Genomic DNA, 13,282 nt, shown 5'->3' on the forward strand with positions numbered 1-13,282 from the left:
GGACACGTGCAGCCCGGGGGCGCTGACCCCAGTCCCCAGGTGAGCGGCACGGGAACACGTGTGGGTCCCCGCAGCCCAACACACAGCCTAAGCGCTCAACGCCGACCTCGGTATTCGCGCCAAGAAAGAGCAAACAGTAGGGAATGTCGCGAGCAGCGGCCACGGCGCGTCACGACGGAATACTTAGGAGCCCCTGCTCACCTCTAGGGGGCGGAGCGCCTGCCTTGAACTTCCAATCAGCCGGCTCCCGGAGCTTTTGTTGCCAACTACCGAGGTTGCAACTCGGAAGAAGAGAGAGCCGGAGTCGGGTCTTGACAGGCGGGGATCTGAGCCAATGAAAAGGGAACCTGCGTATGCTCCAACCAATAATAGAATGAAGGAAGTGACGTCAGCGGAAATACGAGGGACGGTTAAGGAAGTTCGGCGAACCCCGAGCCTAAGCGGTCCTCTGGCCCTTGTGGGAGGAGTAGGAGGCAAAGATGTCGGAGCGAAAAGTTTTAAACGTAAGTATTTGGTGACTGGGGCTTTCTACCCGAGAGGGGACATCTCGGAGCTCCGGCCTAGGTGGGCTTCCTGTACTTTCCTATTGGAACCTTTTTCTTTTCTCCAACGATCTTCCGCAGGGCGTGGCTTTCAGACACCTCCCAATCACCTTCCGTGAGGGGTGGGCCTTCGCGGTGTTTGGGGGCGGAGCTTAGGCTATTTACCAGGTCACGTCCTCTGATTGGATGTTCCGAAGGGAATTAGCCAATCATTTCCCCTGGGTGGGGGGGTTCGCCTTGAAGAGTATCGGTGTTTTCCCCACGCCACGCCCCAGGGCCGTGGCTCCCGGAAGCCCCGCCCACATACGGGTCTGGCTTTGCTCAGCCCTCGCGTTCTGCTGGCGGGGGAGCCTCCTACCTGTATTGTGAAACGGGGACTTTTGTGAGGTGGAGGGGGGCTCAGAAGTCAGCATGCGGCTTCTGGAAAAGAGAGCTCTTGAATTTCCAGTTCTTGTCCCCACCCCCCACCCCTCAGAAATGTCAGGGGGTGAGCTCCCCAGCCTGGGGGCGGGGGGGTGGGGGGGTAAGTCCAGGATGTCAGGCCAAGAGCCCAGATCTGCAGGGTCGGTTTGATGCTCCTTCCTGCGGCTCAGCGTTCTAATCTTTTAAACATTCATGTTAGGAATGCACCCCCAGCCCCTTCGCAGTCCAGTTCAGGTGCTGGACTTCGTGTCCCTGAAAGTCCTTCCATCCTGAGGATCCAACTGGGAACCGTTTCTCTAATTTACTGGTGGATAGTTCTACGCGCCGGCCGTTGCGCGAGTGGCACGCACATCGCATCAAGGAGGTGGACGGGTTATGTCCATTCAGATGAGAATGAGGCCCAGAGAGAGGGGTGATAGCCATGGGGTGGAGGAGTCCAACCCAGATCCCTGGATCCATAACCTATGCACCACTGTACCACTGTTTCCCCCAGAGTCCCGTCCCCGCAGGGACTCAGTTTCCTCCTCTGTGAAATGGGGACGTCGCACCCCGTCTCCTAGAGTCTTTGCAAGGATTCTGTGGGACATGGCAGGTAAAGTGCTCCACGTGGCATCTGGCGCCTAGTAGGTGCCCAAAACACAAGCTGCTGTGTTTTCTGATTGTCCGTTGAAGTTGTTTTTATAACCCCAAACTGCCTTCCCCGTATGCCCCACCTCAGCCTCCCGTGCCGGAGTTAAGACAGCAGAACTGAGGCTGCCGTCGTCAGAAAGGCAGGCTGGCGAGGGTGGACCTTGGCTGGCATCCGGGAACTTGAATCTCAGGCTGGTTCCCACTGTTCCCTGATGAGAATGGTTCCCTGGGCTCAAACTCCGTACGAACAACGTGGTCTACGCTGCGCGTGGGCCCTCCTCCTGGAGTCTAGAACGTCAGAACCTGCGAGGCCGTGGGGCCTGCGTGAACTTCCCTCCGCGAAAACCCTGGGCGCTGGGTCCCCGTGAGCCTCCGTGGGAGACACCGTCTCACGTGTGTTGTCGTATTTCATTACTGGGGTAATCAAGCACGTCCTGTGTGAGCCCGTTGGGAGAAGACCCTGGAACAGTGCGTCTAGTCTCCCCGGACCCCCCCCCCCACACACACACCCTGTTTCCTTTGCTGATTTCTCTCTGTGTCCTTTTGAGTGGTTGCCATAAGTACGAGCGTATGCAGAGTCCTAGGAGCCGTCACACGAAGTCATCAAACCCCAGGGCGGTCCTGGGGACATGGGTCTGGCGGTCCCCAGAGCCCTTCCCTGTGGCTCAAACAGCTCCCTGCTGCTTTCACTTCCCACAGAAATACTACCCGCCTGACTTTGACCCGTCAAAGATCCCCAAGCTCAAGCTCCCCAAAGATCGGCAGTACGTGGTGAGGTTGATGGCTCCCTTCAACATGAGGTGAGTGCCCCCCCCCCCCCGTGCGCCTCTTCATGTGCCCCCCCACGTGACATCCCAGTGAGCACATGACTCGACCAGCCGTCACCTTCCTCACAGTTCAGGATTAACCCCCCCGGATCTTGATCATTGGTAGTTAAGTGTGTTAAGCGGAGATGGGGCCCTGGGTACTAATTCACCTCCTCACAACAGCCACGCTCCTTCATACCCCAGGACCTTTGCACGGGCGGTTCCTTCTGCCTGGAACCCTCTTCCTTCTTCTCTCACGTGGCTGGTGCTTTCTTCACGCTTCAGGTCTTGGCTTAAATCTCACCCCCTCAGGGACGCGTGGCTGGCTCAGTCTGTAGAGCATGTGACTGTTGATCTCAGGGTTGTGAGTTTGAGCCCCACATTGGGTGTAGAGAATAACAAAAAAATAATAAGTAGCTTAAAAATATGAATATTAAAAAAACAAGAAACCTTTGAGGCACACGAGTGGCTCAGTCAGTTAAACATCTGACTTCGGCTCAGGTTATGATTTCAGGGTTCGTGACTTCACGCCCCGTGTCGGGTGAGCTCGAACCCCACTTGGGGTGAGCCCTGCTTCTCTCTCTCTCTCTTTCTCGCTGTCTCTCTCTTTCTGTCTCTGCTCCTCGTGGGATTCTCTCTCTCTTTCTCTCTCTCTGCTCCTTGCTCACTTACGCCCTCCCTCTCTCAAAAAATTAATTATTTACTTATTTTAATTAAATCTTAAAAAAACAATCTCACCTCCTCGGAGAGGCCCTCCTGCCCCCCATCTGACCCCTTCCGTGATCCCCTCTCCCTCGCAGTCCCCAGATCTTGCCCTCTGCCCTGCTTCCCAGCGACCGCCTCCCCAATGCTGAGTCCTACAGATTTTCACATTTCCGCATGTAGAAGTTAGATATACCGACCGTCACAGACCCCTGGTTGAGTGAAATTCAGCGTTTATATGTTGTTAGTCTGTTTCTCGCTCTCCTTTGTTCATTCGTTTTGTTTTTAATTCAGCAATCACTCTGGGTGCCTGCTGTGTGCCAGGGCCCAGGCTGGGCCCCAGGGATGCTGCGGGGAAGGAGACCGGCAGAGCCCCTGGCCCGCGGAGCCCACAGTCAGAAGGGGTGGAGATAATAACCCAGTGTTCGGGCACATTCACGCCCGGTGTACATGGGACGTGTGAATCAGGCATGAGGGAGGGTGACTGAGTAGGTGGCAGGAAGGGAGGCTGCTTAGCTGATGTGGTCAGGGACACGTCAGAAGACACGCCAGCAGGGCTGGGGTCTGAAAGGTGAAGGGTGTCCTGGGCTCTGTGAAGTGCAGGGCAGAGGCCCGGAGGCGGCCCGAGCTGGGGGGATTTGTAGGAACCGTCAGGAGGCCGGGGTGCTGCCCCTGGGGAGCACGGGGCCTGAGTGAGGGCAGGCTGGCGGGAGCTTCCGTGTGGCTCCTGTGGCTTCCCTCCTGGTGGCACCGAACCTTGTGGAGGCTAGGATGCCCCATGAGCGCCAGCCAGGCTTCTGGGAGCGTGTGACCGGCGAGTCTCAGAGGGTCTGGATCGTCCGGGTGCTTCCCCAGAAGGGGACCCTGGGACCAAGACCCAGGCAGGTAGGAGGAAGAACGGGCAAGATGGGGGAATCTGAGGCAGGCTGCCGTGGGAGGGAGGGAGCTCCCCGTCCCTGGAGGTATGCAAGCAGCCATCCGCCAGAATGCCCGAGCATCCGACCGCAGGAACCCGGGTACCGAGATGGCACAAGTCCCCCTGTCCCGCCCCACAGGTGTAAGACGTGCGGAGAATACATCTACAAGGGCAAGAAGTTCAACGCGCGCAAGGAGACCGTGCAGAACGAGGCCTACCTGGGCCTGCCCATCTTCCGCTTCTACATCAAGTGCACGCGGTGCCTGGCAGAGATCACCTTCAAGGTAGACGCCAGCCGGGCTGGCCCTGGCCCCTCGGGGGCTCCCCGCGACCCTCTCCCCGCAGGGAGTCCCCCTTTCACTTTATCCCCAGGAAACAGGCATTTTGGGGAGTTGTAAGGGCAGAAACGCAGAAGCAACCCACATGTACAGTAACGAGGGACTCGGGGAGCTAGTGACCATGCGGTGAGGAGCTGTACCGCCGGTGACCCTCACGACTGTGCGAGGATTTGGGGAGAGGACGAGGAGAGCCTCCCGCTCTCTCTTCACGTCCTTACGTACTATCTTCTCCCCATACGTTCTTCCCTTTGGGTTAATGAACAAGATTTGGGTAAAATGAAGAAAAAGGACATTGAAAGAATTACATATTTTGATTACTTTGTATTAAAAAATATTTTTTTAACCTTTATTTTTGAGAGAGAGAGACAGAATATGAGCAGGGGAGGGGCAGACAGGGAGGGAGACACAGAATCCAAAGCAGGCTCCAGGCTCCGAGCTGTCAGCACAGAGCCCGAGGCCGGGCTCGAACCCACGAATGGTGAGATCACGACCTGAGCCGAAGTCGGACATCCAGCCGCCCCTAAATTTTTTAAAAAATTTTTAAAGTTTATTTTATTTGCCTTTGAGAGAGACAGCGCTAGTGGGGGAGGGGCAGAGAAAGGGAATCCCAAGCAGCACCCCCCCCCCCCCACCACACTGACGTCGCGGAGCCGGATGCGGGGCTCCCACCCACGCACGCGCTGTGAGATCACGACCCCCACCGACATCAAGAGTCGGACGCTCGCCTGGCCGAGCCACCCAGGCGCCCCTGTATGAGTTTGTTTAAAGACCAGAGGCACTGTGGCAAAATGTTCGAAACCGGGCTTCCTGGTGGAGAATTTCAGGCGATTACGTAGCGAGGGGGACATGGAGGGCGGGCGCGTCCCCGTGTGAGGTAGACGCCCCGCACCCGCAGATCTGGCCCCCTCCTCTGCCCGGCCGGGCCCCGTGCGTGAAAACGGTCGCTCGGAGGTTTCTTGTACGGCGTCCAGGAGAAGCGCTGCGCGCGCACGCGCGGAGCGATCACCCTCTACCCGGCCCTTTTTGGTTTCGCGCTGCGTAGACGCCATGTAGATTTCCGCGTTTTCCCCAATGCCACCTTTCCAGCGCGGGGGTCTCGTCCAGGAGCCCAGCTTACATTTCCTCCCTCTCTCCGTTTTATAAATGCAGACAGGGGCACGCTGTGCACGGACGCGATATGTGATTTAGAATTGTGAAAGGCGCGCGCACACACAGCAGAGGCATACGTGTGCGCGCACATGCACACAGCAGACAGGAAGACAGGATGCGCGCAAAGACCCAGAGACTCGTATTTGCAATCGCGGGGAGGGCGGCAGGGGGGCAGAGGGCGGGTAGAGAGAGGTGTGAAAGTCCAGGCTACAGAATTTGGCAGTTTTGGCGAAGGGGACAGGAGCTCTAGAAAGCACCAAACGAGCCGAGTGTTAAGAAAAGGAGGGGCGCCCGAGCGGCTCAGCCAGTTAAGCCTCCGACGTGGGCTCAGGTCATGATCTCAGGGTGCGTGAGTTCAAACCCCGCGTCGGTCTCTGTGCTGACAGCTCAGAGCCTGGAGCCTGCTTGGGATTCTCTCTCTCTCCCAAAATAAACTAACTAACTAGCTCAACAAGTAAATAAACTTTTTAAAAAAAGGAAAGAAAAGAACAGGCGGGAGGAGGAGTGAAGCATGAGAGAAGGTGTCCCGGGCTGTGGGCTGCCAGGATCTCTTGACGCCCAAGGACACAGGACTGATGTCTGTCCTCCCCCCCCCACACACACTCCCCCCGCCTTACAGACAGACCCAGAGAACACAGACTACAGCATGGAGCACGGGGCCACCCGGAACTTCCAGGCGGAGAAGCTCCTGGAGGAGGAGGAGAAGCGGGTGCAGAAGGAGCGGGAAGACGAGGAGCTGAACAACCCCATGAAGGTAGAGCCCCCGGGCCGCGGCCCTCCAGGTCACCCCCGCCACCCCCTCCCTGCCGCTCGCGCACCCTGCGTGGTCCCGGGGCTGCGTGTACAGGACCCGACTCCTGGGATCCGCTTGTTAGATTGGCTGCCAGTCACCCTCAGGGAAGAGAGCTCATCCAGGGCCTGCCCTGCCGCCCGAGCCCCCTGATCTGGGTCCGGAGCACTTGGGCCACGTGTGGGAGCAAGCCCGGGGCGGGGGCCACCTGGCAGGCAGCAGTGGGCGGCCCCCAGGAGCTGGGAGCAGCCCCGCCGTCTAACAGCCAGCAAGACAGCGGGGCCCTCAGTCCCTCGGCCGCAAGGAACCGATTCCGCCAGCGGCCTGAGCGAGCTCAGAAGAGCAGCCTGGGCCCCCGGTGAGACCACTGGCCCTTGCCGTCAGCCTGGTGAAACCCTGCCGGAGAACCCAGCCGTGCCGCGCGGCACCGGCCTCCTGGCCCACGCTAGCGGGCAGACGGGGAGATTCGTGCTGTTTTAAGGCACTGAGCTGGTGGCAGATGGTCATGCAGCCAGAAGAAAGTGATACAGGGAGGCAGGAGGTCGGACTGGAGAACACAAGGCGCCGTGTTAGCGCGGGAGACTCCGATGACCGCGGGCCGTGGAGCCCAGAAGCGTGGGAGGCACCGTTCTCTTGAATGTTCGCTGGCTGTGTGGACTTGGGCAAGGCACTTGGCCTCCCTGTGCCTTGTGTTGCCTTCCTCAGAAAAAAGAGACCATCTGTGCCCCTTCCGATGTCCCCGACCCACATGATGCCGGCTATTCCTGCGCCCCTCTGCCAGGTTTCTGAGCTGCCGCGGGGGACCTGATGCGACGGGTTCAGCAGGGTGGCGGGGGCGGGGAGGCGGGCTCTGCAGGGGCTGCGTGTGCCCGGAGCTGCCTGCGTGGTTGCGTTCGTCCTTGTCCGCCCACACTGGCCCCGGGGGTTACAGCCTAGCGAGTCGCCCCAAAACTGCAACTTTACCTAAGAAACATATGTGATCCTACAGTCTCTGAGGGTCAGGAGCCCCGGGGAGCTGAGCCGGGGTGGGGGGCTCTGGCCCGGGGTCTCTCATGAAGTCGCGGTCAAGCCACATCTTCTGAAGGCTCGACCGAGACACCAGAGGGGCTGTTTCCATTCTGGCGCCCTCAGGCAGCTGGCAGGGGCCTCCGTCTCTGCCACGCGGGTCCCTCCACTGCACTGCCCGAGCCCCCCCCCCCCCCCACCCCCCGACACTGAGCACCCGCACCACGCAGCACCGCCCTCCCCAAAGCGAGGGATCCAGAAAAGCGGGAAAGGCGCCGCCCTCAGAGCGACAGGCCATCATTCCGTCTTGCTCTGCTCCCTAGGAGCGGGTCACGGAGTGCGGCCCACACTCGCGGGAAGGGAATTCAGGCTCTGCTCTTTCAAGGGAGGAACCTCGAAGAACCGGGGGATATACTTTCAAACCCCCGGGACCGCCACTTCCCAAAGGCTCAGCACAGGGTCACGCGGCCAGGAAGCGGCCAAGGGCGGGCCCCACACCCGGCTGTGCCCGGCTCTGAACGCCCCTGTCTCGGAGACGTGGGCTGGCCTTGCCCCTCCGAGCCTCGACAGAAGCGGAGCTATCGCAAGGATTAAGTGACCTTCCGTTTGGAAACATCTCAGCCTGGCACACAACAGTGGCTCAGGGTGTCCGTTTTTAACCTTTTTTGTAACTATTTTTTTAAGTGGGCTCCGTGCCCAGCACGGGGGTTCGGGTCCCGACCCTGACATCCAGCCGCCCGCCCCACTGACTGGGCCGGCCGGGCGCCCCTCCTCTTTGCTATATATATCATTTCATGCTGGAGCCAGGCTGGCAGCCGAGGCCGACTGGCCCCACCACTGACCAGCCACGCGGCCTCAGATGACCACTCCCCGTGCCCGGGCCTCGGTGTTCGGAGCTGTGAGATGGGTGCGGCTGGGGCAGGAGGCCCCCGAGCGGGCGCTGTGGATGGGGGGGGGGGGGGGGGGTCTCCCGGGCGGGTGCCGAGCCCCACGGCCCCCGCAGGCGCACGCAGCCCGTGTCCTGCCCGCCAGGTGCTGGAGAACCGAACCAAGGACTCCAAGCTGGAGATGGAGGTGCTGGAGAACCTGCAGGAGCTCAAGGACCTGAACCAGCGGCAGGCGCACGTGGACTTTGAGGCCATGCTGCGGCAGCACCGCCTGTCCGAGGAGGAGAGGCAGAAGCGGGAGCAGGAGGAGGACGAAAGGGAGACCGCGTGAGTCGGCCGGGCGGGGCCGGGCGGGGGCCAGGGTGCTCTGACCCACCTCCGGCCCTGCCTCTGCCTGGAACACCCCCCCTTCCAGGTCTTCCCGGGCTCCCTCAAAGGCCGCCTTCTCCGGGAGGCCTCCCCCATTCCCCCCGCGTCTCACTTTCTCAGGGCGTCTGTGTCGGGGTCCCCGAGGCCCCGCCCAGGTTTGGTGATCTGCCAGGAGGAGCCTCAGGCCCGGCCTGCTGCGTTCACACTTTGTGCACGGCACCTACCACCGGGGAACCTTCTCCCGGTTTATGGCCTCCCTCCCTCCCGCCTCCAGAATCTGAGGTGGCTGGGTGTCTGCATTCGCAGGGCCTGGGACAGGGGCACCGGAGTAGGTCCCCGTGGCGTGGGCAGGTCGGCGATACGGTGATCCGCAGTGAGAAGGGTGTATGTTTATCCGGCACTTGCTGAGTGCCGGGCACTGGTTTGAGGTCGTCCCGATCGTTCTGGCAGTCGAGGGACTGCGGTGTGGGGCGCTCCAGGCGCGGTCCCGACCGAGTCACCCGGCCAGGGTTCGGGTTCAGGTAGCTGGTGCCATCGGCCAAGCACTTAACCACTCGCCGCCCTCCGTGGACAGAGATTTTTTTTTTCTTTTTAACGTGTATTTATTTTGAGAGAAAGAGGGAGCACAAGCAGGGGAGGGGCAGAGAGAGGGAGAGCGCGAATCCCAAGCAGGCTCCATACTCAGTGCGGAGCCCGACGCGGGGCTCGATCTCACCGAGGTCAGGACCTGAGCCGAGAACGAGAGCCCGATGCTCACCACACTGAGCCACGCGGCACCCCCAGAGAAGATTGTTTTTAAGGCGTTTGTGTGCCCCCACCCCGCCTCCGGCACTCACGGGTGTCAGGAGGGGCAGCGCGCCCCGGCAGGACGTCCCAGGCCCACGTGCCGTCCCACAGGGCCCTGGTGGAGGAAGCCCGGAAACGAAGGCTGTTGGAGGACTCGGATTCAGAAGAGGACGCTGCTCCTCCTGCCCCGCCGCGCCCGGCCCCGCGGCCCAACCCCACCGCCATCCTGGAGGAGGTGAGTGCACGCCCGGACCCCCGCGTGTTCTCGGGTTAATCTGAGAGGGTGGGCCGGGGGTCGGCCTCACCTGGTCTCCAAAGGCCAGACCACGTGTGTCGTAAGGGCTCAAGTCCGCCGTCGCAGCCCCAAACAGCCCTGGATCTTGCGGGCATGAGTGGCCGTGGTCACGTGCCGGTAAAACTTCACGGTCACGACGGGCTCTGCTTTACCGGCCGCTGCTTCAGCCGCTGAAACAAGTGAGACCCTCCAAGGTGGAGACCTAAGAACTCCGATGTTTGCCTGTCAGCCCCTCGAAGTTGTTCATTGGCTGGACTAACCTCCTGGCCACACGGAGCTGCAGAGAGCCCGGGAACTGGGGCCTGTAGGCGGCCTGTGCTGGCAGAAAGGAGGGGAGAGAAGGATGTGGCAGGTGGACTTTGCACCACAGCTGTCTTATCCACCAAGGTCAAGGCCACTCTTTTTTTTTTTTTTTTTTTTTAACGTGTATTCATTTTTGAGAGACAAGAGACAGCACGTGAGCAGGGGAGGGGCAGAGAGAGAGAGGGAGACACAGATTCCCAAGCAGGCTCCAGGCTCTGAGCTGTCAGCACAGAGCCCGACGCGGGGCTCAAACTCACGAACCGTGAGATCGTGACCTGAGCCGAAGTCGGACGTTTAACCGACCGAGCCGCCCAGGCGCCCCTAGGCCACTCTGGTTTGTTAACTGAAGAAGGGGGTTAATGAGGGAAATCGTTTATTTTCATTTAAACGTATCCGTGGTCTGGCTTACTAGATTGCAAGCCCCGCCAGTGGATAGGACCCCAGGTGACAAGGGTTTCAGCTGCACAGGGGTTACTTTTCTCTCCAGCGACAGTTGTGCACAGCCATCCGGACAGGGAAGGTGGCCCCACAGCACGGGGCCCAGGCACCTGCCTTCTTCCTGGTTCTGCTGTCGGCGGGGGTGGGGGGAGGGGGAGGGGGGTGCCCTCATTGCATGGTGTCCCAGTGCCACCTTCACATCCTGGCCGGAGAGGAGAGGAGCGGGCAGGGGAGGGGGACTTTCCGGGGCCGCCGCACATCCTGCTGCTCACATCCCATTGGTCAGAGCCGAGCCACCTGACCACATCCTGCTGCAAAGGAGGATGGGAAAGGTAGTCTTTCCGTGGGGTAGCCATGCTCCCGCTGAGTTGCCCCTGACGGTCAGCAGAGAGAATGGTTCTGGAGGTCGTGCGCTGTCCTCCGTCAATCTTTGAAGGCTTCATTGATGTCCCGTCCCCCCCCCAGCCCCGTCACAGGCGTCTTGTTCACGCCTAGTGTGACAACCGACTTTCCTTTTGCACAATATGCCTCCGTCAAGACTTCCCAAACCTTCACCGAGACCCTTACGGAAGCTCATCTGTCCGTCCCTGTGTCCTTGGTTCAGTTTAGGGGCAGTGAGCGCAGCTGGCAGGGACGGGTTTCGAACGAGTGCTCACAAGCACGGGCGCCGGCCTGCTGTTGGGGGCCGCGTGAGACCGTTCAGTGATGCCGGGTCAGAAAGCTGCTCTGTCCCCCGCTGGGCTGCGTCTGTCCTGGTCGCTGCTCTCGGGGCCCCGGCCAGCACGCAGATTGCGACAGGGCCGCCCGAAGCCCCCTTCGCATCTCTGCCTGTAGCTCCTCCTCCTCGCTCTGATGTCAGCCCGGGTCCCCTCTCTGAGGAGACCTGTCCCCACCGCCCTGTCAACAGTGGCTGCCGTTCCCTCCACTGTCGTGCCACGCTGATGTCCTTCTGTCAAGACGGGTGTTGTCCTGGTGACCTACTCTTGTCCCTCCTCCGTCCTCCCTCAGATGGTGGGCCCCGCGAGGGCAGCTACAGCGCCAGGCTCAGACAGGACCTCCTGATCCAGGGGATTCGTTTCTCTGTTTCAACATAACTGACAAAAGGGGTTCCTCCCAGTACGATTGAAGAGCTGGATGTGAGGCTGAGCCCCTTTCTGCCTTCCCCTAACTAGTCCCGAAAGTGGGTGCCTCCGTTTCCCCTCTTTCCATCAAACATATTGATAGAGCATCTTCCTGCCAAGAATTATGTGTGGGCACTGTGGACGCAGTTGTGAACAGGACAGGAACCCACAGCATGGATGGATGGGGGGGATACGTAATGAGGCAGTAAAGGGTGAAAGGGTGCTGGGGGCGTGGAAATACAGCACTCACTTGAGCTTGAACTGTGGAGAAAGGTTTCCCAGAGGAGCCAGTACTTGGGTGGGTATTGAAGAGTGAGTAGGAGTTCGCCAAATGCATTAGAGGAAAGGGGGCATGGCAGGTGGAGTGAACGGAGTGAGTAAAGGCATGGAGGTGAGAAGGTGTGTGACTTAGGATGTGCGGGAGAAGGGGGGATCTGGGACAGCTCACCCACTCGTGTCCCCTCCACTTACCCCCAGGCTCCAAAAGCCAAGAGGAAGGCGGAGAGCTGGGAACGGAGCGTCGGCACCCTTGGCAACAGGCCCCCGCTGTCGGGCCTAGTCGTGGTGAAGAAAACAGACCCGGGTCGCAGCACCAGGCAGGGCCAGGCGTCACCCACCCCCGGTAGGTGCTCCGGGGTCCCGGGGTCGGAGCGCAGCACCTCAGAGGGCCGCCAGGTGGCAGCAGCGCCCCCAGTGCTGTTGCCGCGTGCTGGGAACCCGCGGAGGGGGGCGAGGGAGGGGCGCCCCCTACCAGGCACTCTCGCCTCTCTCCCAGGCCCCAGGAAGAGCGGGAAGGCGGCTGACCCTGCACCCTGGACGCCCGGCACCTCCTCCCTGAGCCAGCTGGGGGCATATTCGGACAGCGAGGACAGCAGCGGCAGCAGCTGAGACCCCTGCCCAGGCCCTTCTCCGGGTCAAGGTCAGGTGTCCGTAGTCAGCTGCTGGTCGGCAGGAGGCCTTGGCACCAACCAGGGCCATGAGCGGACAAACACAAATGTTCTCGGAGGCTGGTCGGGCCAGCGAGGGCTTCCACCCCCGGACTCGGTTTCTCCCCTGTCCCCCCACCTACCAGCCTTCGGGGACCTCGGGGTCCCTGGCTCACGCTGCCGCCTTCCTGGCCCTCCTTCCGGGGCTGTGGCATCCCTGGAACAGCCCTCGGCTTCCAGCAGGCTTTTGCGGTACTCCCCGGCCTCCCTTGGATGGCAGGGAGGGGTGGGCGGTGTTTGGGGCCCGCCCCTGTTGCCCCGCCCACGCGCTAGCTCCGCCCCCTCCTGCCCCGAAACCTGCAAACCAGTGAAAGGAAGCTGTCGCCTGGCCTGGGCACTTCCGCCGGCTACTGAGGCGGGGCGCGGAAGCACACGTGGCCAGCGTGGGCGCCTGGCTCTCAGAAGCTGTGAGTCGATCAGGGTTTGTTGATCGGCCTGAGTTTGGGGATGATTTGTTATGTAGCACTAGATAGCTGACACGGTCACGTGACTAGTAAACCTGGTTCCAAAGCTCACGTTCTTTCAAGGCTGCCGGCTGTCAACTCTGGTGTAATTCTCTTCTGCTTCAGCCTCGTCTAGTCAAAGGTCCTGTGTTCCCACCAGGTTCCTTCACAACCTGACACCCCCCCCTTCCCCCATCTCTCCTGCCGCTCCTCCCGGGGTCGCGGACGTCAGCCCTCCTCTCACTCATTCACTCGGCATTTGATAATGAGGCTTTGTGCTTCTCGCTGTTTGCGAGATGAAAAGCCCCCACTTTTAATTAAAAAAATTCTTCTAATGTTTATTTTTGAGAGAG

The 13,282-nt window shown here is 60.5% G+C and overlaps 1 protein-coding gene and 1 long non-coding RNA gene across 2 annotated transcripts; one reads left to right on the forward strand and one right to left on the reverse strand.

The window, feature by feature from the left end:
• The first annotated feature begins 372 nt into the window (after positions 1-372).
• On the forward strand, positions 373-13,001 carry YJU2 (YJU2 splicing factor homolog). The gene is made up of 8 exons (XM_060629888.3): positions 373-503; positions 2,295-2,395; positions 4,159-4,303; positions 6,126-6,260; positions 8,334-8,515; positions 9,455-9,578; positions 11,978-12,122; positions 12,276-13,001. Exons 1-8 carry the CDS (start codon positions 480-482, stop codon positions 12,386-12,388), a joined length of 969 nt encoding a protein of 322 aa, XP_060485871.1. The 5' UTR covers positions 373-479; the 3' UTR covers positions 12,389-13,001.
• Positions 4,539-9,760, reverse strand: LOC132678026 (uncharacterized). The gene is made up of 3 exons (XR_009609458.3): positions 9,649-9,760; positions 9,394-9,458; positions 4,539-4,877 (listed from the first exon to the last, which is right to left on the reverse strand). It is a non-coding gene; the product is annotated as an uncharacterized LOC132678026 (long non-coding RNA).
• Positions 13,002-13,282: the final 281 nt, after the last annotated feature.

The sequence above is a fragment of the Panthera onca genome, chromosome A2, assembly GCF_046562875.1.
Source record: "Panthera onca isolate mPanOnc1 chromosome A2, mPanOnc1 haplotype 2, whole genome shotgun sequence".
In the NCBI taxonomy this organism is placed as follows: domain Eukaryota; kingdom Metazoa; phylum Chordata; class Mammalia; order Carnivora; family Felidae; genus Panthera; species Panthera onca.